This window comes from Apteryx rowi, unplaced genomic scaffold (assembly GCF_003343035.1).
Source record: "Apteryx rowi isolate R43461 unplaced genomic scaffold, aptRow1 scaffold_59, whole genome shotgun sequence".
Classification (NCBI taxonomy): Eukaryota; Metazoa; Chordata; class Aves; order Apterygiformes; family Apterygidae; genus Apteryx; species Apteryx rowi.
In genome coordinates this window covers 702,346-729,306 of record NW_020450860.1, presented here as the reverse complement: position 1 = coordinate 729,306, position 26,961 = coordinate 702,346, and the positions used below count along the sequence as shown (strand labels likewise).

At 49.5% G+C, this 26,961-nt stretch overlaps 1 protein-coding gene across 1 annotated transcript in view; it reads left to right on the top strand.

The window, feature by feature from the left end:
* GPC3 (glypican 3) overlaps positions 1-26,961 on the top strand; it is a 181,285-nt gene that overhangs the window by 134,470 nt on the left and 19,854 nt on the right. The window contains exons 9-10 of the mRNA XM_026082717.1: positions 2,793-2,913; positions 22,060-22,222. Coding sequence (XP_025938502.1) covers positions 2,793-2,913; positions 22,060-22,222 — 284 coding nt within the window. The remainder of the gene's footprint in view (positions 1-2,792; positions 2,914-22,059; positions 22,223-26,961) is intronic.

The window sequence follows — 26,961 nt, the reverse complement described above, 5'->3', positions numbered from 1 at the left end:
TTGTTTCGGTCTCCTACCCACGCCTGGCTCTCTCTGGCCCCAGTTCTATAAATCACTTGATTTTAAGTGTAGAACAAGTCTCTGATTGCAAGTGTRAGTGCTTTCCTGAACTGGGAGCTATTGCGTCTCGTGTATATCTATACTTTGTGCTTTCCAGCATGATGCAACTGTTTAAGAAAAGGTAAAGGGCAACCATGTGTGTTTTGGGAAACGTGGAAGCCCAGCGCAGCTCTGGAGGGGGGCAGGGCTTTGGGTTGCTGTGCCTGAGCCGTGCCGTGCTGCAGGGGAAGCGTTACGCAGTGAAGTGGCTGTGCAGGCACCTGGCCCCGTTGTTTAGGAACTGGTGGGCCTGGGAGATCCCAGTTCACGTCTCCGCTTTGCAGTGAGACTCCTCCTGGAGCTGGGCAAGCTGTTGAAGTCTGGACACAGGAATGTACATGGGTAGGGGCTTGTCTGTTAGCAGGTCAACAGCGAGTGTGTGATTTTTTGAATGAAATGCAAATCGTTCCCTAGTGTGTTGGCCTCATCTCTCTGCTCCTGCTTCCCACAGAAGTGCTCACGCCTCCCTTCTCCCATCCTTTCTTCTCTGTCATATCCATTTAAGCGATGCATCTTGCAGGTTGGTCAGGTCTCTGCTGTATGGGGAGTGCCAAGTGCGGCAGGACCCGGCTGGGGACTCAGAGCGCCAGTGTCCTTCTAATTCCAGCTCTGAAAAAGTCGCGGAGTGGAAATCAAGCTCAGTGCTGTATTTTAAGTGAGATGAATATTTCAGGTAGGGGGCAGGTTCCTATTGCACCGGTATGAATCTGGAATTGTCCCTATATCGCCAGGTGTCTGAATCTGAGTGTCTCATTGCTAATTTAGAGTTTAACTTGGGCCAGATCTGTCTGTGTCCCCCAAACCCTCAGTGCGGCCTGCAGCTGTCGTGGCTGAAGTCCCCCGGTCCCTGCCCCCCGTGGAAACCTGTGCTTTGGGCATCATTGTGGTCTCTCTGCCACAGACTCATGCTGCCTAAATTGTGAGCCTTCAGCGGTGGCCCTAGGTGGGCACAGAGGTTTGGGTGAAATTCAGGTGGTCTCGGTACAGGCCATTTCCTCCCAGGGTTTCCCCAGGTCCATGCAGCCGCATCCTCCCCCAGCAGCCGGGGCTGGCTCCCTCCTCCTCTCCCTCCGAGCATCCTCCCCGAGCTGGCCCTGCTGAGCCTTCCCATCTCCCTCCCCTCCTTCAAATCCCCGCTGAAGTCCTGCTTCCTCCACCAAGCCGATGTGAAATGGGTGGACTGTCATCACCCCGGCGGGCCTGGCCAGCGCAGGGATGAAGGATTAGCGCGCCGGGAAGGGGAGAGCAGGCTGACGGGGAGGGAAGGCAGGGGCGGGCGCTGGGAGCTGGATGAGGATGCGGCACGAAGGAGATGGATTGCGGAAAGCAGCCTTCATCACGTTTACCCACGGCACAGGAAAAACAGGCGTACAGCACGGCACAGCAGGCTGATGCTTAGCGTTATCTCGGCCGCCTGGCTTTCGGAGGCCGTCCCAGGCTCCGGCAGCGTCTCCTYGGGCTGTGAGCTCTTGGAGATGCGGGCTCGTGTTTTGCGTTCGTGCGGGGCCGTAATTGGGGTGGTGCATTGCTGCGGTGGATCGAAACCATCCCCGTCTCGAGAAGGCACCAGTGCTCTCCGTGCCACTGCCGTGGCCGTGAGCAATAAGCGGTAACAGCCGCTCGGGCYGCTCCTGAAGCAGGAGCGAGGTTGAGGTTGGTGCCAGACACGCTCGTCTCGCGTCCCGAACGTCCCGAGCTGCCGCGCCGGCGCTGAGCGCAGCGAGGGAGGCGTCCCGCCTGCCTTCCGGCGGCCCCTCGTCGCCTCGTGTTTATCGCGCTGATAAACTTTGCCGTTCTATACCTTCTGCAGCAGCGAATYTATGTGTCTTCCCTAATTGCCGACGAAAAAAGGGAGGGCGGGTTTGGCGGCCCTCCTCTTCGGAGCCGCGCTGGAGGCTGGCTGCTCAGCAAGAGTCCCCTGTAGGGAACTGGATCTCGATCTCTCAGCCAGCTCCTAATCTGCTTAACGCGTGCTTTCCTGACTCGCACAGTACTCCTGTAAATCAGGATAACGTGCGGTGCTGAGCCCAGCGAGGGACGTTCTCTCTAAGCAGTTACTTTGATCCCCAAAGCTGCATCTCATCAAAGACTGAAATCAAGTTTGTTTGACAACACCTATTTTCCATTAGCGATGTTGACAGCATTAATTATATTCTCATGCTTTAATTCTTTATTATTGAAATCACACATCAGTGATAGTCATTATTTTGCAAGGGGTTGATGTTATGCTAATCAGCTTGTAGTTAACTGGGTCATCCCACTCATTTTTTTTTGGCTGTGGGCACAGCACTACCACTCTCTTACTGGAGTCTCTGTGGTCTGCCAAGATTTATTTTAAACAAACGTGAGTGAGCCAGAATTTCTCAGCCAGCTTTTTTAGGACTCTTGGGTGCAAGTTATGTGAAAATATTTATCCCTGTTGTATATTGTTTAACGTCTTCCTTGGTTACTAATGGACTGGAAAGGACTTYGCTGTCCTCATGTGATACAAGTACATCATCTTGCTTCTTTGCAAAAGCAGAATATTTATGGGAATCTTCTGCCTTTTCTGTATTGTTATTAACTGTTTTACTCTCTCCATTTTGGAAGAGGCTGCTGCTTATCTTGGGATTTCTTTAGTTCCTGCTGAACTTAAAAGATCTCCTCCATATTACTCCGTCACATCACGGTCTCCTCTGCTCTCACTCCCACAGGTATGGTCCCCAACTCACGAGGAACGGAGCAAAAGCTCAGCCTGGCACCCACGAGGTGAAGATGAAAGGTCCCGAGCCAGTCGTCAGCCAGATTATTGACAAGCTGAAACACATCAACCAGGTTCGTTGCAGGCGTGCCAGCGGGGACGGCTCCAGAGGGGGTGGTTTCCGCATCCGTCTCGCTTCCCCCACGCTTTCCTAGGGCTCAGCCAGACAACCCGGGCAGCTCTGTCCTYGGCGGAGGCGGTGGAGCGCCGGCGCAGCCCCAGCCCGGCCGCGCCGCCAGACTTCCCGGGCACGCGCGGCRTGTCCTGGCTCACCGTGCACGAGCTCCGCGCAAATGCATGCGGCAAGCGGTGTCTCCCTGGGAAAGCCAGACCTGGGGGACAGGCGTGGAGCAGCCGTCCTGAGCGCGGCTGTGCCCTGGGCATGTCCATGCATCCCTGCRGCGCAAGGGCAGGGAGCTCTGCTGCCGGGGCAGGACCGCTATGGACAGCAGTGGCGCTCCAGGCACGGGTGGACGTGGCACGTGCCTGACGTGAGCTCTGGGCAAAGGATTCTCTTTGGCATTGCCTGGCCACTGCGGGGACAAGTTGGTGTTGAACGGGGAAGTGGCAGAGCTGAGTGAGACCCTCTCCACAGGGAAAGAGAGCTCCCTTCCCATGCTCTCATCCGTGCAGGTACAAGCTYGATCTTGTCTCTACCCATCAGGCCAGATTAGGTCTGTGAACAAGCACCACAGCTGCCAAGGGATTAGGTGGCACCTTTGCACAGTGTTCAGCTTGCGATGGATGCGAGACTGGCGGAAGAAACTGCCTTTCGCACGGTGCAGCTGCYGCGGGGAGTCTGCTGCTGCTGCTGCAGGGCCCCAGCGCTGAGGTCCTGCAGCTGGATTTGGGGAAGGACTGTGTGCTCGGGTGAGCAACGAAACGTTGACATTGGGGCGGCAATTAGAACAGTAATAGCAAATCGCTAACTCGAGAGCATTCACTGAGCCCTGCGGGGACCAGGCAGAAGCGTTTCTTGCATTGCTCAGTTTGCTCCGTGTGCCGTGGGGGTTTTAGGAGACTGAGGTCGCGGGACGCGGAGCAGGCGTCCTGCAGCGCATGGGGCCCTCGCTCAGGCTGAGGTCCCGCTTGGGGGTGTTTCGGGCAAGCGTTGAACTTCCCAGAGCTATTGCCTGGTGTCAGCCCGTGCCTTCTCCCGGCCAGCCGGCTCGGGTCCAGCTCTGGGCTCTGCTTTCATGCCTGTGTCACTCAGTAACTCCAAGAAGGGTTGTTTTTCAGTAGCTTGATAGCTTGGACCTCTGCACTTTCTGGGAACGCAATGTTGGGACCTCGCGGAGACAAATACTCCAGCAGTAAGGCGGTCTTCAAATACGGCCAAGCCACCCGGTCTCTCCCAAGGGAGCTTTTACTGCTCGGGAGCTCGTTCAGAAATGCTCCGAAGGGAGGTTTTTGGCAGCGGTGGGTTGCTGAGCTTAAACCAGAGCTGCCCTTCCCGGCCTGGTGGGCTGCTGGGGCCGATCCGCCTGAAGTTGCTGGCTTAGCGACTTTTCTGCTAACCTCTGCTTTCCTGCTCCTGGGCCTGTTTTCATAGCCGTTCCCGGTTTAACCCCCGCGCCCTCGGAYGCAGGCATGCCTCATTAGCTGCCGTCTGGGAGTCTGCGCCGCGGGACGCGGGCTGCCGGGTCCCCAGCGAGCGCCCCGCTGCACGGGAGCACGCTYGGCCCGCCTCGCCGTCACTCATACCTTCCGTCGCAGAGCGATGCCATCTGCCAACAGCCCGTAATTATTAAAAGGGGGAAAACAAAACAAAACAAAAAAGAAAAATAGCATAATCAGCTCCCTATTAAGTGGGGTAGAGGGCAGGCTTCAACCTGCAGGTGATAATGATATTTTGCCGTTCGCAGTGAGAACGTCGCACGGAACAAAACGTGGTTATTAGTGTACTTGAAACTGCTGACACAAAGTGGTTGTGAAATGCTGGCTGCCAGATTGGGTCAAGTTAGGTCTTTGCTGAACCGTTCAGGCTGCCGAGGAGCTGAGACTCGTGGAACGAGAGACCCTGGGTAAACACAGCTCRGCTGAACCCAGCTGCTGAGAGCGGCCGACCGCCTTTGTCAGGCTCTGGTCTGAGAAAAATAGGGGTCAGTGGGTGAATATTGCGAGCTGGCTCGTGATGCCATACACCGCTTTCCCTTGCTCTTTTGCAATATCCGACTGGAAAGTTGTAGCGATGTTGTGGGGGACGGATGAGTTGTTTTGCCTTTAATGGCATAAATACAAGACTTTGAAAAATTAAACCCTCTTATAAAGTTGCATTTGAGACAGGCAGGAACTGAGAATAAAATCAGGAGGAACTGGAAAGTGGTTTCTGAAAATTAGGTATGGACCTAGCTATTAATGCTGAGGATTGATAGTCTAAGGTAAGTGGCTCATGTCCTTGTAAAATAACTGCAGAGAGTAGTTACATTTGTGATTTTGGATGTCTGAGCTCACCTTTGCATTAGTTACTTGGCCTGCTGAAGTTTGGGGACCTCCGTCACATCTGGAATGCATCTCGAATGCTGAAGAGCAGGAAATGCGGAAGGAGCAACTCTGGATGAGTTACAGTTGTGTTTTTCAGGTGTTGGCTGCAGATCTGGGAAGCGGTGTGGACTCCCATGCTGCGCAGGGGTGGAAAACAACTTATCTGCCAAGCTCAACCGAACAGCGTCTTTTAAGGGTTTTCAAATGTCGAATATCTTTTGGAAAAAAGAGCATCTTTTTGAGTGTTTGTCGTGCTCAGAGCTCTGAACTGGATTCCCCACATGATGAGTAGTATATTATGGATCTAGCAATATCTAATGAATTCTTCCTAGTCTGTGGTTGTGTTGGAGGAGTTGTAGCTAAGATTTCATGGATGTGGGTAGAGTCGGGAACCGTTCTATTCAGTGCAATTTTTGTTAGAGTTCCACACCATTTTCTTTTACTTGTGGATTTTGTTAATGTTTGTAATTTGCTGACGACTTGGTTTCCATTTATTTCAGGCTGCTCACGCTGCTGAAAAATGTGTGTTCTTTCAGCTCCAACTTCTGGAGCTTGCTTGAGCTTGGTGAACGTGTTGTGTGAGGGAATCATGCTCACTGATTATTTCATGTCTTCTCAAACTGAATCTGGAGAAGCATACGTGAATGTGAGAAATTCTCTTCTGCCTTTCGCAGTGTGAAATGAGAACGTCGTTTGTGTATTAGAGTGCAATCTGCAGAGACTCGAAGGAGTAGAGAAAACTTGAACCGGAGAAAAGGGGAAGTAAAAAAAACATTGCTAGATTTTATCAATTTTTGTGTAAGCGCCTTTTATCCAGCTAAAATAACTGAATAAACCACGGCTGTCTGAGGAATGTGTTGTCTCAGGTCAGTCCTCTCTGGATGAGTCACACGCGGTGGTGCCTGCTCATCACAGCAAAACTCCAGGCCGTTTTGTTGCATTTGAAAGTATGACCGTGGGTGGTGCTATTTTTTGTGCGTCAGTGGGCGAGCTGGTTTGTTATTGCCATATTGGAACTGATTTTTTTTTTTTTCGGTTCTGTTAGATGTCTACCAAGTTGTGATTTGAATTATTTTTGCTCTGTGCCCAGAGGCACGAATGGCCCATCCATAAATATTAGCGCTGTTATCTCAGCTGGGAGGCCAAGGGTCACCTTCAGGAAAATGAGCTTGAATTGGTCTGTAACTTGTATTTCCCAGGGTGGACAGGGTCTGTTTATAGCTTGGAGGGTTTCCACTCATCCTGTAGGTGAAACTATAATGCAATTGAAAGGTTGTTCAATGTCAACATGAGGCCTCACCAAGTTCCTGGTGACTGGGTGACTTCCCTAGTCAAAAAGCAAAGCGCAAGGTGAATTTTTTCCTCCAGTCAGTCAGGTTTCCTCTGCCGCGAGGGTATTTAGACAGCTGAYGGATGGGGACGAGGTTCCAGTTTTAGCACACAAGTGTGGAGCTGGGCGCCTTGTATTTAACTGCAAAACCACCTGATGAGCCGGGGCAGTTGCCGTCCCTGATCTGTAGGTGTGCAGTTGAAGTGCAGGAGTGACTTGGCCACATAGAAAATCTGTGGCAGAAAAAGATCTCCCAAAGTTTAAGCTAGCACCCAGTTCACGTCCCTTTTTATGCATAGAGAAACCCCCTGCTGTTCATCGTAGGACTGTCTCTAGGAAGAACAACACAGTTCTGGGAAGGAAGAAAAAAACCCGTAAGAATAAAATCCATCAAAGGAAAATGAAGTGGGGGAGATGTCTTCACAAGATTGAAAGGCCTGGAAACGTACAGTAAATTTCCAGACACTGGAGCTCAGGGCTCATTTAGAATATTTCAGATATACTAGAGTTTGACAGTTCTTTGGTTTCCACATCAAACAATCTGTAATTTATTGCTCTGTATAGGGACTGTGTTTTTATCATATTGCATATTCTCTAGCCAGAAATCTAACTACCATATAAGCTCTTGAAAGAAAACCCTTGGGGATTGGAATCCAGGCAATATGTTTTCACAAGCCCTGAGAAACTAACTTTGATTTATTTCCTTGGAAATAGGGGGAATGTACAATTTCTTGGAGCATTATGGCTGTTGTGCAGAGCAGGATCTCACCGCCTTTCTGTTTTTAGTGTAAAATCCCAATCCTGCAGCGAGGGCCGTGCGAAAGAGCCTGATGCTGCTCTTTGCGGGGATTACAGGAGGATCCAAAACCAAATTTTGAAGTTTAGGAGGAGGTAAAGCATTCTGGATAGATGGGAAAAAAAGTAGGCAAAGAGGGGTGAACGCATGAAGGGGGAATATACTCGGAGTTTGCAAAAACTCGTGCGCCGCGCGTTTCGGTAGCTCTGCTTGGGGCTGGTCGGATCAACCCGCGTATCCGATACTAGTTTGTAGGATTATAGGATATTTTGTTTTGTAGGTTTAACGGCCTGCTCCTCTGCGGCCTTCGCAGCGGAGGTCACGCAGGAGTGAATTCGGAAAGAGGCCAGAAGGCCACAGCTTGAGTGAACCGAACATAAACAGAGCGGGCGGGTGCCCTCGGGCCCGAGGGTCTTCCAGCCCCGGGCGCAAAACACCGAGGGCGGCGGGGACCTCCGAAGGGGCTGAGCCCCGCGCGGGGCCGGCTGGCGGAGATGCTTCCCGGGATGCTGCCCCGGCGGTCTGGGGCCGGGAGTCGCTCCTGGCTAGTTTTTCACTTTTACATGGAMTACGTTAACGCTGCGGTAACTGAAGCGCGGTATACGCGTAATATAATTTATCAAGTCCTCAAAAGGAATGATTAATAAACAGAAAAATTACTTGGACGCGCCTTTTGTTCGACATTATTAAACAGTTTGTAACAATTAAACTATTAAAACCACATGTCGTCAAACGCAGCCAGACGTTGCAATTATTTCTTGCTAAGGCTATTAAATAAAATGACAGAAGATTTTTATTTTAATGATAAATGCGTTTTGGAATRCATCGGCTAATTCCTCTTTTTACTGCCCAAAATAATCTGTAGCTCCACCAAGTCTGGGGCTGGTATTTAAAGGCTGGCTGCGTTGTCCTTTTGTGCCTCCGAAGCTGTGCCGTGGTTCCCGTTAACRTGCCCTTGCAGCCTCCAGCTCCGTATGGAAGTGGGAATCATGGGATTCTGTCAGRCCGGTTGAATCGGGGCATGTGTGATGCTCGGTAATCAGAACGTAATTAAGTGTGAACATACCTTGTTTTGTTTTATTTTTTAATCCAAAAGCWTTCTTCCCCCTGTTCTCATTTGCAGCAAGAGCTGAAGGTTGCGTGTGCCGGCTATCGTACGTGAGGGCTGCGTCTACCGACGTCCCGGCTTTCCCGGGTTTATTGTGGGAATGCTGCATCTGTAGGTCGTACCACGTGGGTTTTCTTTCTTTCTTTCTTTCTTTTTTTTTTAATAACGGGAATGCAGAGCTGTTATTTTCAAGACAAGGTTGACTCTTTCCGTGCACGCTTTCATCTGTCTTCCGGCAGTGAGTTTCAGGAACCCACAGGAGAGGGCTGGGAAAGGAGCATTCCCAGGTGAAGCTGTAGATCTCAGTTATCCGTAGGAAAAAAGACAGTCTCACCTGTATTTCCTTGTTTTGCTGATCACTTTCTTTTCCAAGGATCGCACTATTCATTGGTGACATTTCACCTCTCACCTAGTATCCAAATAGACATTTAGCTCAGTTGTGACTCTGGGACCGGTAAAGCTTTCCGGGGCAGTGGATYTTGCTGCTCAATTTTCCCAGCAAAAGCAGGAAGCTGAGGTAGCTCAGCTTGGACTGGTTGGCGTTTTGGGCGTTTTCCACACCAGTGTGTGTTCGGCGTTCATGGCATTCAGGTAGCATAAAGAGCATTTTATTGCTCTTCCCCTGAAACTTCCCGGCCCTGTGGAAGTGGGGAGCAGCAGGGCAGGGTGGGAGAAACGGGAGCCACCTCTGCCCTGCGGTGTTAGCCCCGGTGCCCGTCCCCGCGAGCCTGGAGGCAGGTGCGGTCAGGTGTGTCCTGCAGGGAGTGGGCTCCAAACAATGCCCTGGAAATCATCTGGAAAAAAATCCCTTTAAAAAGGATTAATTTTTTCTCTTGTGACCRAAACATGCAGCTGATGCACAGCAGCGCTTGAAAACAAACACCAGATATCCTGTACCAGAACTGGAGTTTATCCTGTTGTGGAGGAAACAAACCTGGGATCCTTGTGCAGCAAAACACATCAGCAAGGGATCTGCTGACACCAAATTGAGAGTTAATTACGGTTATTCTGGGCCTCCTTAATTGTATCGAGTATCACCTTGTGCTCTGATTCAGCTCAGTAATTTAATCAGTAGAAAATGTAGGTGATAGCTGTCCTCCCTGATSATCCCTGGGTGTCTTGTGAATGCAGCACAAGGAAGCAGCTGGTTTTGGTACTGCCCCAGGGCTTGCTGAAGATGGGTTTTGCTCTGTTTCAGTAGAAGTGACTGCGTTTTTCCCTTTGTTTTTGCTGTCGGTTACAATTTGTATCTGCTGAGAGGTGTCTGGGGGAAAATTCTCAGCCTGAAGTTGTGAAAAACTTTCCCTAGCTTGTTTTCTTTGAAACCTAAATCCAATAACAAAGCATGCAGCCATCTCTAGAGTTCATGGAGTGTTTGGTAGGTTTCTCATTTATATATTTTTCTCCAAATTTTGACTTATTGTCAAAGTCTTTAAAACATGCTGCAGAATGAGATGGGACTGGGATTCTGGGAGCTAAACTCATCTTCCAGAGCGAGCCTGGGAGGTAACCTATGGTCTTTTTGGCTGGAGAACAAATCTGATTGCTTATGTCCTTTAGAAAAGGAATCAGTAACAATAATGTTACTTTTGATTCCAACTTGATGGCATGCAATCATTAGCAATGATGCCTTCAGGGGAAAGGAGGAAAAAGCAATGATGTCAGATCCGCTCCAGGCAGGTTGGGCTAATCCCATCGGCAGAGCTCCCAAACGCTGGCTCTCCTTCCCGCTGGATTTTGCTTTGTGTRTTTGTTTTTTTTCTCAGAGGAACAAGCTTATCAGCAGAACACTTCTAAATGGACAGGATGGGATAGTCAAAAGCAAGGAGCGTCCTTCTGCACTGCCAGCCCTATGTGCAGGCTTTTGTGGCTTGTGCAAATACTCCAAGTTGTGCCACTCAAGAGGGGCCTGCTCCATCCCATCTACACCCTGGCACCAAGGATGAGTGAGCTGGAAATTTTGCCAGTGCAGTTCTTCTATTTCACCAACTAATGCTCTCTTCAGTGAGGAGTGGAGCAGGGTGTGTTCATGACTCTTTCCCCAGAGAAGCCGATATGCACCTTTCTGGCAGGCAGCCGTGCAGCCTCCCTMGGCACCAGCCAGGGATGTCCAAGAGATGAGTCTTTTCAGGTCCTGTCAGCTCAGACAGGCTGCTGTGGATTTACGTGTTATTAGTGTTGGAGGAATTATTTGTGTGTTATTGTGGTGCTGGAGGAATCAGCACTTCTTGATTTGGTATCCCTTTGACGTAGGGGCTGCCAGTCGTCRCTAGGGCACTGTAACGCGCCTTTCTTGCAACAAATGCCATGAACGCTTTTCCTGGTCTGAAGTGGAAGAGGTGTCAGCTCTACACCCCATGCAGAAATCCTGCTTTAAAAGGGGGCGGTCCCTTTTTTAAAGCGCTGTCTYGGCTCATTGAGAAGCCGAGGCTGCTGCTGGGACCCTCTCCAAACGCGCTTGCCCACCTCCGGGTCAGCAGCAGCCAACGCAAAGCGCTGCAGCCGCTTTCGTCCRCTTTCATCCAAGCTGTGCTGCTGTCAGAGAGCGAATGAAGTTTTGTATGTTTTGGGTAATGAATAATTTGTAATCTTGTTCCTTTTGTTACACCTGCTGATGAAGCAGATGTTTATAATTAGGCAGGTCTTTGAGATGGCAGACAGTTTCCCTAGTCAGTAAGGCTGCTTGAACCTGTGTGTGTTGGTGCGTGTGTGAATAACCATCGCAGCATGGGAGGACTTTGTCAGTTAATGTCATTGCTTGTTAAACTCCTTAGCTTGGTTTTGACATGTAACTAACTGCAAAGGCCACGATATATCCTAGTGCTCTTGCTAGTGCAGTGTGCCACAAGAGATGGCTTTTGCATCACATAAAATGGTGAGACCAAACAGGGAAGTTCAAATTGCAATAATATTTATTGTGTAYGGCCTTGCTTGACTATTTTGCTAAGRGACAATATTTAAAAGAAAAAAAAAGTGTGTTTGGCTGGTTTTTGAGGACATGTGTAAGAAGAAGCTGTCCTGTGAAACACTGTGGGAGGAACTAGGAGACAGCTGGCCTGGGATGCGTGTCCGAGCAACCACGATACATCGTGATGGGCAGGAATTCATTTTTTATTCTTGGCAGGGCCACTCAAATACCTTCCACCTACGAATGGGGAAGGAGTTTGCTGACCTTTTCCTGCAGCACATAAGCTCCTAAGTGCTGGGGGTGAGCCTTGTGTAAGTGCCTTTCAGGGCTTCCTCTGGGAGTGTTGGGTCTCACTGGGGGAGGCTGTAAAGTCACTAGCTTTGAGCCTAATTTAAACACAGAGCTGCTCAGCTGGTGGCTGTGTATCTGCATGGGAGAATCGCCCTGCCCAGGGCTCCTTCTGCTCCTTGCCGTCAGCTCACCTCTGCAGGGCTGTGTCCTCAAGGGTCTCCTTTTTGGTGGATGCGTTCAGTATTGGTGATGAATTGCACCCCGGTTYATCAGCAGTGCTGATGCTGGAGCTTGGATTTTTCATCTCACCTGTGGGCCCATCCCAGGAGCCAGGTGCCAACGTTGACACCTGAGAAGCTGTGTCCATGGTGTTAGATGTTGGTGTTGAGTTTTGGCAGGCAGCAGCTGTGCTCTGAAGGCAGAGGAGAGCTGTGACCCAGCCCAGCCATCAGCTGTTAATTAGGGACCATGGAGGCTGGAGACACCCTGTTTCTAGGATTACTTCTGGTCTGGCTCGTCTCAGACGAATGCATGTGTAATGTGAAGTGCATAAATACTYGTGGCAGCAGGGCTGTGAGCAGTAAGCTCTTACCACTACCTCTGGGTGCTCCTCTCTCTGGTCAGACCTCCCTGGGAACAGCAGGAGGATCAAAAGGTTTTTTCTCTCAGTGTCTAAAGGCCTTCCAGCCCTTTAGGGAGTGAGAGGAGTGAGATGTCTGTCAGTCACACTGGTGCACATTCCCAAGCCTAGGCCCCCGGGGAGGTTTGCAGCCCAAAATGTAGGCTCAGGTGGGTCCCCGGTGTATGTGCCAGGGTGAGGATGCCCTAGCTTGCTGTGAGATGGGTGGTCATGCTGCAGGGTTAGGCATGAAAGTTCATGGCCTGCCCGTCAGCCCAGGTGACATCTCTGCTGCTTGGCGGTATTCATGTGCCAGTGTGGTTGCAGTCCTCAAGAGATCGATGGGCTGCTCAACAGAGGAGCGTGTCTAGAGCTCAGCTCAGCAAAACCTGTCCCTGGTGCGAATGGCCAGCAGGTCCCTGGAGAGGGCAGGTAGGCAGCAATCTCCTCCTTAGCTGTTATAACAGGTTTGGGGTTTGACTGGCATTGAGTCCTTCCCTCCTGCCTGATCTAAATCACCTTTGAGGTGGCAGCTGGAGAGAAAGGGACAGGTATTCTGGCAAAAACCTTGGTGCAAGACCAGGTTGTGCACAAAAATGCACTATTTGAGAACTCCCTGTCTGCTGGGAGCTTTAGGGGAAAAAGGAAGCCACTGGGACGGAGGCTTGCTTCTCCTTGGCTTGCAGTGTGGCAGAAGGAGAAGAGGGGAAACATCCTTCTGGAGCAGCTTTTTGCTTGATATTTCCTACGTGGTGCCAAGGAACCTGAGCCAACAGGAAATCTCCCAGCTGCTCCAATTTGGGCTCGGGGTGAACCAGCTGTGAAAAGGCAGCAGGGACCTGCTCTCTGCTTCAGGCCCTGCTTTTGGCATGCTGCTTCCCCCTCTATAGAAAAGTGGGGCCTCTTTACCAGACGGTCGGCAGTTGATTGCTCCACTTCCTACCGGAGCTGTCGTCTTCTGTGTGCACCTACTTTGTTGCTGCTTGTTGTCTCATGTTTTGTAGTCTGGTGACGTGCTCTCTGGGCCTTTCTGTGCTGTGTTTGGACAGCATAACCAGCTTCTGCTCCAACATAACGAAGCAAAATATGGAAAATATAGCTAATAGCAGTGATAGGTCCTGGCCCACGTAAGCTCCCACGCCCCTCCTTATCTGAGTTGCCAACCCCCTGAGGGGTGGCTGCTTGGCAGGTGGAGAAATTGGTCCAGGTTCCCCTTCATGGAGTGATGCAGAGCGGGTGGAAAGGAGAGTGCAAGGCAGCTGGGCTTGCTGGAGAGGAGATTGAGAAACTTTGTGGGGAGAAAGAGGAGGGGTATGGAGAGAGGGATACAAATCCTGTGGGAAGGAGTCAAGGCTGACCGTGCTTGTTGGTAGCAAGGTGTCCTTCCTCTATGTGTGCTCCATACAACTCTGTGTTGCCATCTATGTCTGTGTCAGCCCAGTCCGTGTTGTCATCCACCACTGCCCTTGGCCAGTCCTGTCTGCCACCTGCCTCCTCCAGCAGATGAGCAATCCCTCGTCAGGACTAAGTGGGTACCGGCCTGGTGAAGACAGCTCTCTTGGTGGCTCTCTTTCCTTCTTTCATTCTTCTAGGCAGTCTGAAAGCATGTCATATTGGTCTTGAAATATCAGGTCTTTTCCCTCTGCAGATCTAAAAGTCCACAGGATGAATGTGGTATTCTCCTATTTATCAAGATACAGGGGTAAGTGCAAATGGTTTCCTGGACTGTTCGTCAGATGTCTTCAGGAAGCCTGTAATATAGCAGGAGGTGCTCTGGCAGGAATAGCATCAAATCTGGAGCAGTTGTGGGCACTGTGGCAGAGACCGAAACTGTGGAAGTGATGCCGGTCAGCCCAGGCCAAGTGAAAAGGAGTCTGAAAGATGTTTGCAGTAAATAGCTGCATTTCTACTTTAGTTATAGAGAAAAGAGAAGTGGTAGATCATAGGAGACCATCTGATCCTGAGGAGAAAAGGTCCAGACTCCAATAAGGTGCTAAATATGCTGCCTGATCCAACTGTGAAGTTAATGATGGATTTTTGGAGTTTGACATGTTTAATGGAGATGGACAGAGCGTAAGAAGGGACAGCGAAGTACCAGGGATGGCTTGCTCTCAGAAATATAAAGGAGGAGAAAGAACATTGTAAAAGCTTGTGAAGAGAAAAGCAGCAGCTCTAGGGTGTCACCATCAACGTGGGGTTCAGGAACGAGCCGTGAATAGACCTGTACTTCCTTGTTTTGTAGCAGGCTGGGCCGGGCCCTGTGGCCCCTCTCCATACCCATGCTGTTCTCTGTTCCTTCCTATCGCAACACAAAAACAAGCCATAAATAGCGGTGGGGGTAGAAGGGGAAGGAACTGCCTATAAGGTGAATGAGCTGATCATAAAGCCCAAGTCATCTGTTTTTTGTATGTGCCCTATGATGAATGAGCATTTGTTCGGGTTGGGGAAGCAACACCTTTTCCCTATCTGGGAGAGAGTGGCCAGAACTCAGCGCTGCTGCCTGTCATGGTGCCAACGTAGGTTTGTTAACCTTGCTTTGGCGGAGAGCTCCTCAGCATCCCGTCTCGTGCATCGGTGACCCAAACTGGAGGAATTCATAATGGCTTGTCAGCTCTTTTGGCTGCTAGGAGAGATTTACTCTCCAGTATGGATTCGTTTTAATTACAGTCAGTGTTTAGGGGTCCTTATCTGTCTTCCTTCACCCATAGGGATGTTGTCAGTTTTGATAGCTAATCTGGAATTAAGCTGATGATCCGTAAAAATAGGGCCACTCCTTGGCCAATAATTCACTACTGTCACCAGCCTCTTCATGCTATCAGGAGAGGGACCAGAAAAACTGATTTATTGGCAGCTGAGAATGTCTCCCCTGGAGTTTGTGAAGGCAATGAAGGGGGTCTTGCTATGCTGGTAGATCCAAGGTGAGGACAGTAGGGTTTTTCTCCTTTTCTAGGAGATACTATTTTGGGGGTGAGTGGGAGGAATGACAGCAGTTAACAGCAAGACGTAATTGTGGCTGAAGAGCACAGTGTTAACTGAGCTGCAGATCGCCCCTTTTTGCCACTCATCGCCGTAGGCTGCTGTGGAGCCCCAACGTGCAGATGACCCACCAGCGGTGCCTGGGAGGGCACGCGGGGCAGCCCCTCGCCAGCGCAGGGGCAGGACGGGCCTCGGTCCGCCGGGTGYGGCGTCAGCTGTCTGTCTGCAGCTCAAAATCTGAGATCGCTCAAAGCCGGCAGCGTGGGGAAGTGAAGAATTTGCTTTTGGAGCAGCTGGTAAAACAGCTGACGTTCCCAACTCTTTGTTTTTCTAAGCGCTGAAAATGACTTTTCCAGGTCCAAAGCCTGCTTCCATTTTATTAACATTTGATTAGCAATTACTCCTTGTTGTGCTGAGCTTGAAATAGGAGTACAATTAGGAACAGGTTTCTTCTGTGCCACGTCTGCACTGCCAAGGTGTATCCAATGGGAAGGACCGCGATGAGAGCACAGTTTGGGCGTCCTCCTGCTGAAATGGGCTCTCTAGTCTGCGGGGTAAYGGTGTCGTCAAAGGGCAGTGGCGCCTGCCCGTGTGTACACGCACGCCCTTGCCAAACAGAGATACAGATCCTAATATTTACAAATRTTTTTAATGTTTTAAATCCCCACTTATTTTTTTTTTTAATGGAATTTGGTGTTCGGTGCCAGGTGATGTTGAATTTTACTGCAATAYGTGTTGCTGCCCAGGACAGAGAAATCTCTCTAGAGCTTGTAAAGAAGCAAGCAAAAAATGATGCCATTGATGCTGCAATGAGGTTCTGCTCGCATACGCTGTCTTGTGCTGCTGAGGGCCCCTGCTCACTGAAAGGAGCTGGGAAATAGAGCGGAGTGGAGGCTATCAGTGAATCCTAAGATGAGGCTTGGTCAAATAATAAAGAAAGTATTTGCTAATAAAAGATAATTTTTTCCATGCTATTTCTTGGGCTAATAAGCAGAGGAAGTGGAGAGAATCGATTCTCCCTGTTGCATGCTTGTATACGATCATGCCACAAAATTCAAAACACATGAGTTTTCAAAAAGCCCACAGCTTCACCCTTTTAAAATGGGTTCCTTACCCTGATTCTTGTTTGGGCTCAGATAATGACCTTTAGGCAAAACAATGCCAGCTGTATTTCATAATGGGAGTATACTTCTGTATGTTGTAATGAGCTGTTAACAGGGAACAGTATTGTGTGAAAATCTGCACGTTTCCCATGATGCTGTCCTGATTTAAAAGCCACCCGTAAATTACTCAGTGTTGCAGATTTAAAGGTCGGGATTGGCYGTCAGATATATATATATTTTTTCCTCTCCCAAAACAATGTTTTCAGCAGGCTGGAATTTAAAATAGAAAAACCTGACTTCCTGGGAATTTCAGGAGTTATGCAGAAGGTAGGGTGGCCACTTGTGTTGTGTCCCCAAAAGCGAGCAGGCAGAGAAGGCAGCTCGTACAAGGCAAGGGGCAGAATAGCTTTGCTCCTTCGAGACCTTCTTATTGAGACTCCTGATGGAAGGCATCCAGAGTTCAGCGGACAGTCCTGAGTTGGTGGGTTTAGCCGAGTTTTGGAAAGGTTTATAGCAGAGCCGRAGGCTGACTTTCATTGCTGCTTTCAGTTCCCAGGGTGTCCCTCTTGACGCACAGCAGCGCTGATGGACACACGGCTGATGATCCAGAAGAGTTTCTGCAAGAAGGCGCTTTTTGCTGGATGTGAATATTTTATTAAATGTATRTTACAATTCTGAATATTACTTTAGTTGCAAGTTCAGTCTTCGTTCTTTCCAGCTTTTTAGGTTTGATTGTATTCCAGGGGCTTACTAAAAAAATGCTAAGAATTTCAGCAAAACTCTGTGGAACACTTTTATTAAATTCTTTCAGTCATGCAAGCTAAATTAAATGACAGCTCTGTCCACCAAAAGATTACAAATATCAGTCAGACTTCTCCCCTAAATTCATGAAGGAATTAAATGTTTTTCTGAAAGTCTTCTATTCCTCTTAATAATCTGTTTGGCTGTTCTCTTTACTTTACATATTTTTGAAGTATGTTGAAATGGATGATTTCTGCCGTAAAGGAGCACAATACTTGTATCTCACTGGCCGTATTTTATCTGATTTTGCGGGCACAATTTTGGTATTGCCCAAATTGATATTTGCAATACCGGGAGCATAGTTTCCAAAATGAGAAAACAGCTATTAAGCTCTAGTCCAAGGAACACAGTGTTGACTTCTTTTCCAGGACTGGAGATTAATGACAAAAAGTGTATTGCAGCTCCCACTGTTTATGTTAAAATAGGAAAAACAAGACCAGGTGGCTCAGTGGGTTGGTAGGACAGTGAGCTCTGAAGAAAGTGGTGGTTAAGAATGAGGCAATATGAAGATTTCAATGCATGGCTGCCTGTCCAAATCCAGCTGAGTCATTACCCTGTGTTGCTGCCTCTCTCTCTGTCTGGTCACTGCATGGTTATGAATAATCTGCATAAACCACGCTGGAATGCTCTGCAGAGCTTCCCTTGCAGAAATGCTCAGCGTGCCGTCCTGATCTTGTTTTTTAAGCTTCAGCGAGGCCAAAGAACAAGCCAAGTCACAGCTATTTATGTGCAAGCCGCCCRGAGCTGCTTGATGCCCCCCGCGCCGATGTCCCTTCCGGCTGACGCGGTGCTGGAGATGGTGCGACGCTGATGCCACGCCACTCCTAGAGGGTCACAGTTTAAAAGCAACCGGATTGGAAGCAAAATGTGGGCTGCGTGCTCAGCTGATGTGCGGTGGGGCTGGCGGAGCTCTGCTCGTGGTCAGAAGCAAAGGTTACGTGTTTCTTTCCGTAATTATTGTGCTTTAGTTACCGGAGACAGAGATAACATGCCCTGCAGACACCTTTGGGAGAGACACTTGACTGCACACAGACTCCCACAATTTGTTCTTTGGTTTACGTCGGGTACATTAGTGTATTTTATGTTAGTGTATTTTTATGGTTTTGYGGAGAAGAACAGATATGACTGTAATCTCTTACAGCTGGATGAATTGTGATTAAGTTAAGACTATCTCATTGTTACATACTACTTTAGCGATCACTGGACTATGTATTTTCCTGCCTCTTACCATAGGTTCTAACCACAGGACATGAATAAACTGTAATGTCAGGGTAGTAGTTAGCTTTGGTTGCTATTTAAGGATGGAGAAGCTATGTTCAGGCCACCAAATGTAATTTCATAAAGCGCCTGGACTGTCGTGGAGGTTGTGTAATGGTAGATCGGCATGAGTGTGGCATTGCTCTTGCCAAAGCTAAGGCATCCCACCATGTCCCCTGAACAAACAGGAGCCGACATGGTAGGGGTGGGATCTCCACCATGCGCTACGTCTCCTAAAGGTGSTGGTAGATTTTGAGGCTGGGACAGGCGTCCTTCTGGCCCCAGCTGTGTCAGTGGGGGGCTTTGCCCTCTGCCAGCGACATTGGCTGGGCACAGCAGGGCCCTGCTCTGTGGTGGAGCTGTTGGACTTCAACATCCAYGCCTGCTAGTCTAGTAGGGCTTCCTCATTGCTTCGTGCTGCTCTAGTGACCTTTAGTCTGTGGGTTTCCAACTCTTATCGTGGGCTTCAGCTGCAAAACTTGACTTGCTGAACCTCCTTGCAGATGTTAGTATCTGGGGACACGTGACTGAGGCTGGTGTGGATGGAGCTCTTGTCCTGGAAAACTGGGAGYTGAGGATTGTGTCCGTGCTGCCTATGTGACAGCGGCAGTTTGTCGTTGTGGCGGTTAGATCCGGAGGAGAGGCCAGCTGCCCATCGCTGGGCTCCTGCGGAGAGCGAGGAGCGCCTAGGAGTAGTCACACCAAATTCAGGTGCCTGGAGCAGGGGGCTTGGAGGTGACCCAYGAGCAAAAGCAAACCTCCTTCTTTGCTCTCTACCTTTTGCTGCTTCCCTGGATGGTCTTTTCCAGGCTCATCTCCGTAAACTTTTATTTCCCGAAGCTTTTTTTTCCCCTGAGTCACGCTCTTTCCCTGCAGYGCGTCACCTCTCCCGGAGGGAAGGAGGATGCTGGCCATGGATTTGACCGTGGGGAGGGGGGAGGACCAGCGTGCGCAGTGGCACCGTGGCAGCCCTGCACGAGCTCTGCAGGGCTCGGCCAGGGCCACCGTGTGTCTCCGAGCACCCTGGTGCCCGTGGGACGCCCCAAGCAGCCGGGTTCGGTGCATCGGGACTTCTGCCTCCCCGTGGCTGAGGGTGGCGTGCCTTCTCCAGCCGTCCCTCGCGGGTAGTTTTTTTGTTTGTTTTTTTGTGGTCATGCAGTATTCTGGGAAAGGCCTGGAAATGTCTGAATAAAATAAAATAAAGTTCCCGAAGAGTGAACRTGAAGGGGCTGAGCGAAAGCCTGTTGAAGCCCGCGGAAACGCATTCCCCGAGCTTCCCCGGGTTTTGGATTGGGCTCTGTGCGTGTTTTGGGGAGAGGAGTTGCSTTTTCCTTAACGTGGGAGCACGTTATGTATTTTTTGGGGTGTGCTGACCCGGCTGATTCGCCTCTTGCTCTGGAAAGGAACYGTGGGCCAAAGCCGCTGTTGCGGGGCCGTGCATCGCCCTCGGGGCGGGAGAAGCAGCAGGAAAAATACCCCTAACTTTCTCCGACGTTTCCTTTTTTCCCTCCGTAGCTCAAAGCGTGCCTGTCGCGTGGGACAGGCTTTTGCRTGTGAGAGGGGAAGGTTTGCTGCCCTGCTCCTCTCCGAAGGACGCGGGGCGCGCCAGCGGCGTGGCCAGGAAAACCCGCGGCGCTCTCGCGTCAAGCCATTTGTTTTTCGTTACGTTATGCTACCTTAATATAAACAATAAGGTATGTGGACATTGCCGTGGACAGGGAGAGCCAGATGCTGAAAGCATTCCTCCAAGGCTGTATAAACTTCAGCAGCTAAATATTTTAGGAACTGTTTTCTAAGGCTAGCTTAATAGTTTAAAAATATAACCTAGATTCCAGATATTAAAAAATGCCTTGAAAGGCAYGCATCTTGCTGCAATAGATGGAGCTAACTAAACCCCTGAAGTATGCAGAAAGCTTCCATTTTGCAATATCTTCTGTTACTTATCCTTTTCATTATTTTTTTTTTAATGCTGAGATTAAATTCAAGAAGGCTTTTAACAGTGGAGCGGTAGTGATAGAATTTTTCAGCGTATATTAACCAGCTGACTTGCACTTTTTCAAAATGAATCTGGGTTTATGGTGAAATAGTTGGTTATTTTAGCAATAGCAAGGTCAGAAAAGTCGGCATGAAGGGGATGCCAATATCTTACAGTGTGTCCATTCCTTCCAGGCATTGCGAAAGGGCAGTGTGGAGAGCTCCAACCCGTGCTTTGAAAGCAATCCTGCCTTTGTATTCAGTGGAGATGCTTGAATCCCCTTCTCAGTGATGTGGGACCTGTCACGACTAGTTAGGACTTTACTTTAAAGTGTTTTCGTTGTTTTTCTGCTTGTAAATACTGGAGTYGCTTTGCGCAGATTGCAGATTATTCATTGCTTTGCTTTTCCTGCCAAGGTTAAGTCATTCCTGAGCCCGTCGCTGTTTGAACGCTTGTTTCTATGGACATCTCCAAAAACACGTCAGGAGATATGAGGGGTCCAACCCAGGCATGCAGCTGCGAGTAGGATGTTTGTGAGCGGTCCCGTTGCGGTTGCGCTGGCGTCCTTTGGGAAGGCCGTGCTGGGACAAAGAGTCTCCAAACGTACGTGATAGAATTTGGGATGTTCAAAACTATCGGGGTTGCCCAGAGTGGCGCTGGTGCCCGCAGAAACGCTGGGGTTGTTAAYGGACCAGTATTTACTGCCCGAGATTCAAAGTGCCTCTTTGTTTTGGTTTGTCCCGTCCGCTCCAGACTCCGCTGAAGGGCTGCAGGAGTTGTCCGCCAGCCCTGGCGGTTCTCCGCGTCTTCTCTGGATGGGGCCAGCTCACTGTGGCCACAGCAGCAGAGCTGATCCTGCCCTCTTTACGGCAAGCTGGATTGTGGCTTTTTCCCGCTTGTGTTGGGTCCTACCTTGGGATTGTTCACACAATTGGAATTTTTTTTTCCTCCAAACCTTGGCTGCTCTTGGACAATCACTGTAAGCCTGTTTTTTTCCCCCAAGAAAGCAATAATAGTACTGCTATGGTTGGGCCTGGTTTTCTGAGCTGCTGTTTCCTTGCAGACCCCCAAAACTTAGATCAGCATCCTCTGCACTTCAAGGGTAAGGAATGAGATTTGCAGGTCACTTTGGGGTGCTGCAAGGACCTGAGAGATGTCCGGATGGCAGGACTCACTGGCTACCTCTGGAGACCTCCTTGGTTGCTGACCTGGAGGCCTGGGTGGTGTGGGGTCAATCAGGACTTGCAGACGTGCTCCAGCCTGTGGTGCAAGGCTTATGATGGGAGATGCCGAAGGGCAGAGTTGCTCAACATGCTGTATTCCTCTCCTTTTGTTTCTTCTGTTGTGGTTTTGTGTGCAGCTTTGTCCACGAACCAAACCTGAGCTCTTCCCCAGGAAAATGTTTTGCTTGAGGGAGAATTGTCCGTGCAGCTCGCTGGGTSCTCTCCCGTCGCTCCTGGCTCTGGCAAGGGATGGGGACCTTGCTCAGGAGAGCCGCCGAGGCCCGTTCCCCTCGTGAGTGTGGGGTGAAGGGGCGTGCTAGGTGACCCTGCGGCACGTCCTGTCTTTCAGCTGCTGAAAGGGATGGCTTTGCCGCGCCGAAAAGCTCCGGGCAAAACCGTGGAGGAGGAGGAAGAGGAGGAGGCGAGCGGCGACTGTGACGATGAAGATGACTGCGGTGGGGGCTCCGGAGATGGAGAGCTGCGAGTCCGGAACCAGCTCCGGTTCTTAGCAGGTGACAGGGACGGCGCTTTCGCCTTTCCGTGGGGGGTTCCGCGGGGGTGCTGGCGGCAGAGCCGGCCCGAGGCCCCCGGGGGCTCGTGGGCCACGACGGCGGTGCCGCGGGAGCTGCTGGCGGCGGTGCTGGGCTGCGGCTCGGCTCGGCTCACCGTGGGAGCCCGCTGGGACTGCGGCTGCGAAGGTAACGCCGACGCTTTTCCAGGTTGATTTTGCTCAGGGCAGCCCCTAGGATGGGAGGTGAGAGAAAGAAGGCCAACTTTTTTTTTTAACCTCTCGATAGGTACCAAAATCGACCTCTTCTCTCCTTCCCTGCTCTGCCGACATGCACGGGAAGCCTGAGTTTCAAAATGAGCTTTCTGCCTGTCGGAAAGCGTCGGAAAGAAAGCAAAGATTGTTTGACTGCAGCAAACCCTCTGGGTTATTTCCAATCTGGAATTTAGAGGCCCGTGGTAATTTTTTTAAAAAATATCTCGGCTTCATTTTTCAGAATCGATTTAGGTACCTAGGAGCCTAAAGTCATACTGACCAGCAGTTCGATGCATTTCTTTGGTTGCTTTGAAAATGGCCCTCAGGCGTTCCTAGCATTTCGAGGCTGCCTTATAAATAACATACCCACCGTTACCCGCGAGGAGGAGGTGGAGGAGGAAGCAAGACCAGGCGGGGTGGTCAGGCCATGCGCGTAGGCGATGCGTGTTGTCCACTGGGCTTGAGCGTTGCTGCACCAGCCTACGCCAGCCCGCGACTTGGCCCAATTAACCCTGGTTCCAGTGCTGGGCGTTACTCTTCGAAAGACCGGACAACTGAACCTGGATAAAATCGGCTTTACAGCTCTGAATTTTAAGAGGCAAATTTGGGCTCTTAAACGAAGCACAGATGTTTATAAATGCCCTTCCATTGGTGTGAGATAATTAAAATATCCTTAATGAAGTGAGACCTGAAATATTAAATGCCGGTTTCATATCAAAGATTATTGACACGTTATGTAAAATATATAAAATACATATATTCAAATATCAGTTAAGGGAAAGAAAAGGCTTTTAAAGTCCTCCGGTCCAGGTCTGAAAGAGAAATATAATTCAGAGAAGGATAAAATACACGTTCTTTCATCCAAGAACTAAATATCAAAGTGCGCGCTGAGGAAATGCAGGTGATCCACATTGTCCTGACTTGCGAGCAAAGGTACGTGTTTCATTTTCCATGATCTTTGTGTCATACCTTTATGCTATTTTAACGTGTTTATAATTTCCTCTTATACCCTTTCCCATAATATCATCGCTGATCTCTGAAGCTGTGTATATAATCCTTTCTGCCTTTTTCTGTCTCTCTAGGCTAGTTTAATCACTGTATTGATCTCCCAAAGATAACCTGCCTGTCTAGCAATTTAGACCTCTCTTGTCGCTGCAGTGTATGAGCATGTTATAAGAAAAGAGGAGTTATCCTCTCTGCACTACTCTGCTGGAGGGTATTTGCTGCCGACTTTGCTACAGGATGGTAAAATATTGACTTTAAATGGCGAAAAGACAGAAGTGGTTTGGGGCTTTGTGTTCCCGGCAGGTTAAATCTTTCAGCTTGCTGAGAACGGTGGGTTTGTCCAACATGACTTGCAGGCACCAGCTGGCCTTGGAGAGGTGAGCTGTGCCATCRTGGTGCCAGCTCTCCTCTAATTCCTCATTTTTGCATGCCATGATACTCTGTTTTGTATTTTGCTTTAGAGCATAAAGGCAAAGTTGGTCAGACAGTGACAGAATCATAATTGGTTGGTACTGGATATAAATCATGACCCTCTGTTCAAGTCTTATTTTGGAAGYGAGCCCAGGAAAAACTGCTGATGGTGTGGAAATACTTTCAACATTTTCAGAATGATATTTCTTTTTACTTTGAAAGGGTATTTTTCAATTAAATTTTTTTCYATCCTATCATATCGTATATACATAACACAAAATAAAAGGGACCAGAAACCACTCCATGTTTTCCCGCTGTTCCACAAATTCTAAATTTTAGGTTAGCGTTCTGATGTGACACGATGCCAGGCGTTGAAATCTGGAAATACTTTGTGAAATGAACTTCTGCGTTTAGCGTGACCTTATCTCCCTCCTTCCCAAGGTGCTGAACCTCGGGGCTGCCATCAGGGTGCATCGCTCGGGTGCATCGTTTTCCTTCTCATAGGGACCTTGTTCATCTYGGGAGGGTTTCTTTGGCCCCGTGATAGGAGCGGAGAAGGCCTGAGTCTGCTTTACAGATACGCTGGGCAGGCTGCTCTGTGACATGTGTCCTTGCACTATCCAAGAATAACACAGAAAAAATTCACGTGACCCTGTGAGATGAGGTCGTGGCTGCATCTGGGCCACGTGCCTCAGGTTCTTGGCCCTGCCCTCAAATCTCGTGTAGTGGGATCAATATGTAAAATAAAGACTTTAACGAGATGCATAAACATTCTGTGTTGCGACCGAGTCTGTGGCAAACTGAACCRTAGGAGGATGTGGATCCCGCGGCGGATGAGCGGTGCGTTGGATGGGAGGAGAGGTGGGTGACAGGATGCAGGTGCTGGGTTTGGCCAGAAGTTGGGTGACAAACTTGTCAGATTTTTGCCCCCTCCGAGGTCTTTGCATGAGGAGGCTCAGTCCCATCCCACCCCACACGCTGGTAGTTGGGACAGTGGCTCTCCTGGCGGTCTGAGTTTCTCCTGCATTGGGTGACACTGGCCCTGCCGGTTAAAGGGAAACATGTGCTGCTCAGGACTGGCCTCACCACGATGTCCCCTTGGAAGGTCTTGGAAAACTGGAGACTAAAAAAGACTGCATTTTAAAAAAAAGTCAGTTTTTAGTACTGACTAGTTTTGATTTATCGCCTGTTGTATAGAGTGTAGCCTTTGTTTCCTATTTATAATGACCCTGTAATAACTGGACAGTCAACTTAAACTTTAATGATTTAAACATACTTGTAGACTGTCAAGTCAAAAGTTTGTGAGTGACTATAAACATATGTTGGTGAGCACTATATGCTAATAAATTCATTATTATGTTGCCCCAGTGGGAAGCACTGAGATGGCAGGCTTTTTTTATGATAGGTCTTTTATTGTTTGTCACATCTGCAACACATTAAGGATTTTGAAGGCAGATAATGTTTACAATAAGAGAAGGATTGAAAACTTTCCAGATCGGTGAAGAGCACTTCCTGTTTTTGAACGGGATAGCCGTGGAATCTGCACCACGTCCATGTTGCTCTAAAAATAGAGACGTGTACRTACGCACACATGTATTTATGCCCCACCAGTGGCAAATCATGTCTGCGAATAAATTACAGTATTTTTCCCCCAAATTGTGAGTCAGTGCAAATGTATGCCAGAATCTACGCTACAAACGTGTACTCGCAYGCGGCTGAAATCAGTCCTTCTACGTCTTGTTCCCAAAGCAAACAGGTACATCACTCAAGGTGCCACTAACAACTCTGAGCCTTTGGCCAGGAAGCCTGAAAATAAACCCAGGGTGCAGGAGATGCTGCTGCCCTGAGTAGCATTAGACGCTGGAGCAGAGCAGACAGCTTTTCGGGGTGCATGGGGTGAACTGGCAGGCATCTGGCCACTTCAGACCATCGGAGGGTTCGCTGGGAGGAATAAATGCCTTTTAGGGGCCAGAGCATCACCTGGGAATGTTCTGAGTGATCCAGCAACCGGCATCRGGGGATGAGGGGGAAGATTTAGCCTTCCAAAATATCTGCATTAGGCAGTAACAAAAGTTGTCTTGGGAACAGATGGATTTGGCAGAATTAAGTAGAAATAGTTTGTCCTGGGAAGGGAAGTTGGCCTCATCCCGTGAGATATATAAGGATAGATGTATGCAATAAAGATATATAAAGATGGCTATGCAGTTTGTGTGTGTAAAACAGCTCCGCTGCCTGGCTGCTCCTCTTGCTTAACCTGCGGTTAGTTTTGCCTTTCTGATCTCCCTCGGTTATTTGTAAGGAGAGAGAGAATTTGTAGTTGGGGGCCAGCAGTAGCCCCCCTGCTAGCCCAGCGGGCTCAGCCGAGTTTTCCCGCGCGTGGAGAGCACCTTCCCCGCATGCAGCTCTGGCTGCTGACCTGCACCTCTGCACCAGCGGGGCCATCATATGCTGGTGGGATGGGCCAGCAATCCACGTTGTACCCGGCTCTGGGCGCAAGTTGAGATTAGCACAGCGTGTCCCTTCCTTTACTGAGCTCCATAACTCTTGAATAGCTTCTGACTTGCTTTGCCACKGACTTGTCCTCTTGGCAGGGTGGTTTCAAAAGGTCTTGCCAAATTRCAGGCTTGAACATCGCCTTGCACATTTGCTGAGGGCGATTGCTTCGCAGGTAGGAAAGGCATTTSGTTGGCAACTCCTTCATAAATATTGCAAAGGTGTTGTTGCTTCCAAAGGAAAATAGGTAAAATCAGAGAGCGCATCGTGTCTCTGACAGCGAGCTTTCCAGAGAGAAGTTGCGATCCTCCTACCTGGTGGTGGACTGTGCCTCAGAGGTCTYAGCGTGGAGGTGTTATTCCTGGAATTCAGCAGAGATTTGCCTTTGGTGACCTTCCTCTCGTTAGCCCTTTTTCTCCCAGGGTTGTCTCTGGAGGTGCTGTCGTGGTGGCTCAGCAGAGTCTGTGCTTGTGTCGGAAGACAGACCAACATTATTTAAAATATTTACAAGGTCATCTCATCAGATCCGTTAAAACGGTGACTGCTTCTCTGTGTATTATTTCTCCCTGTGCCCATATC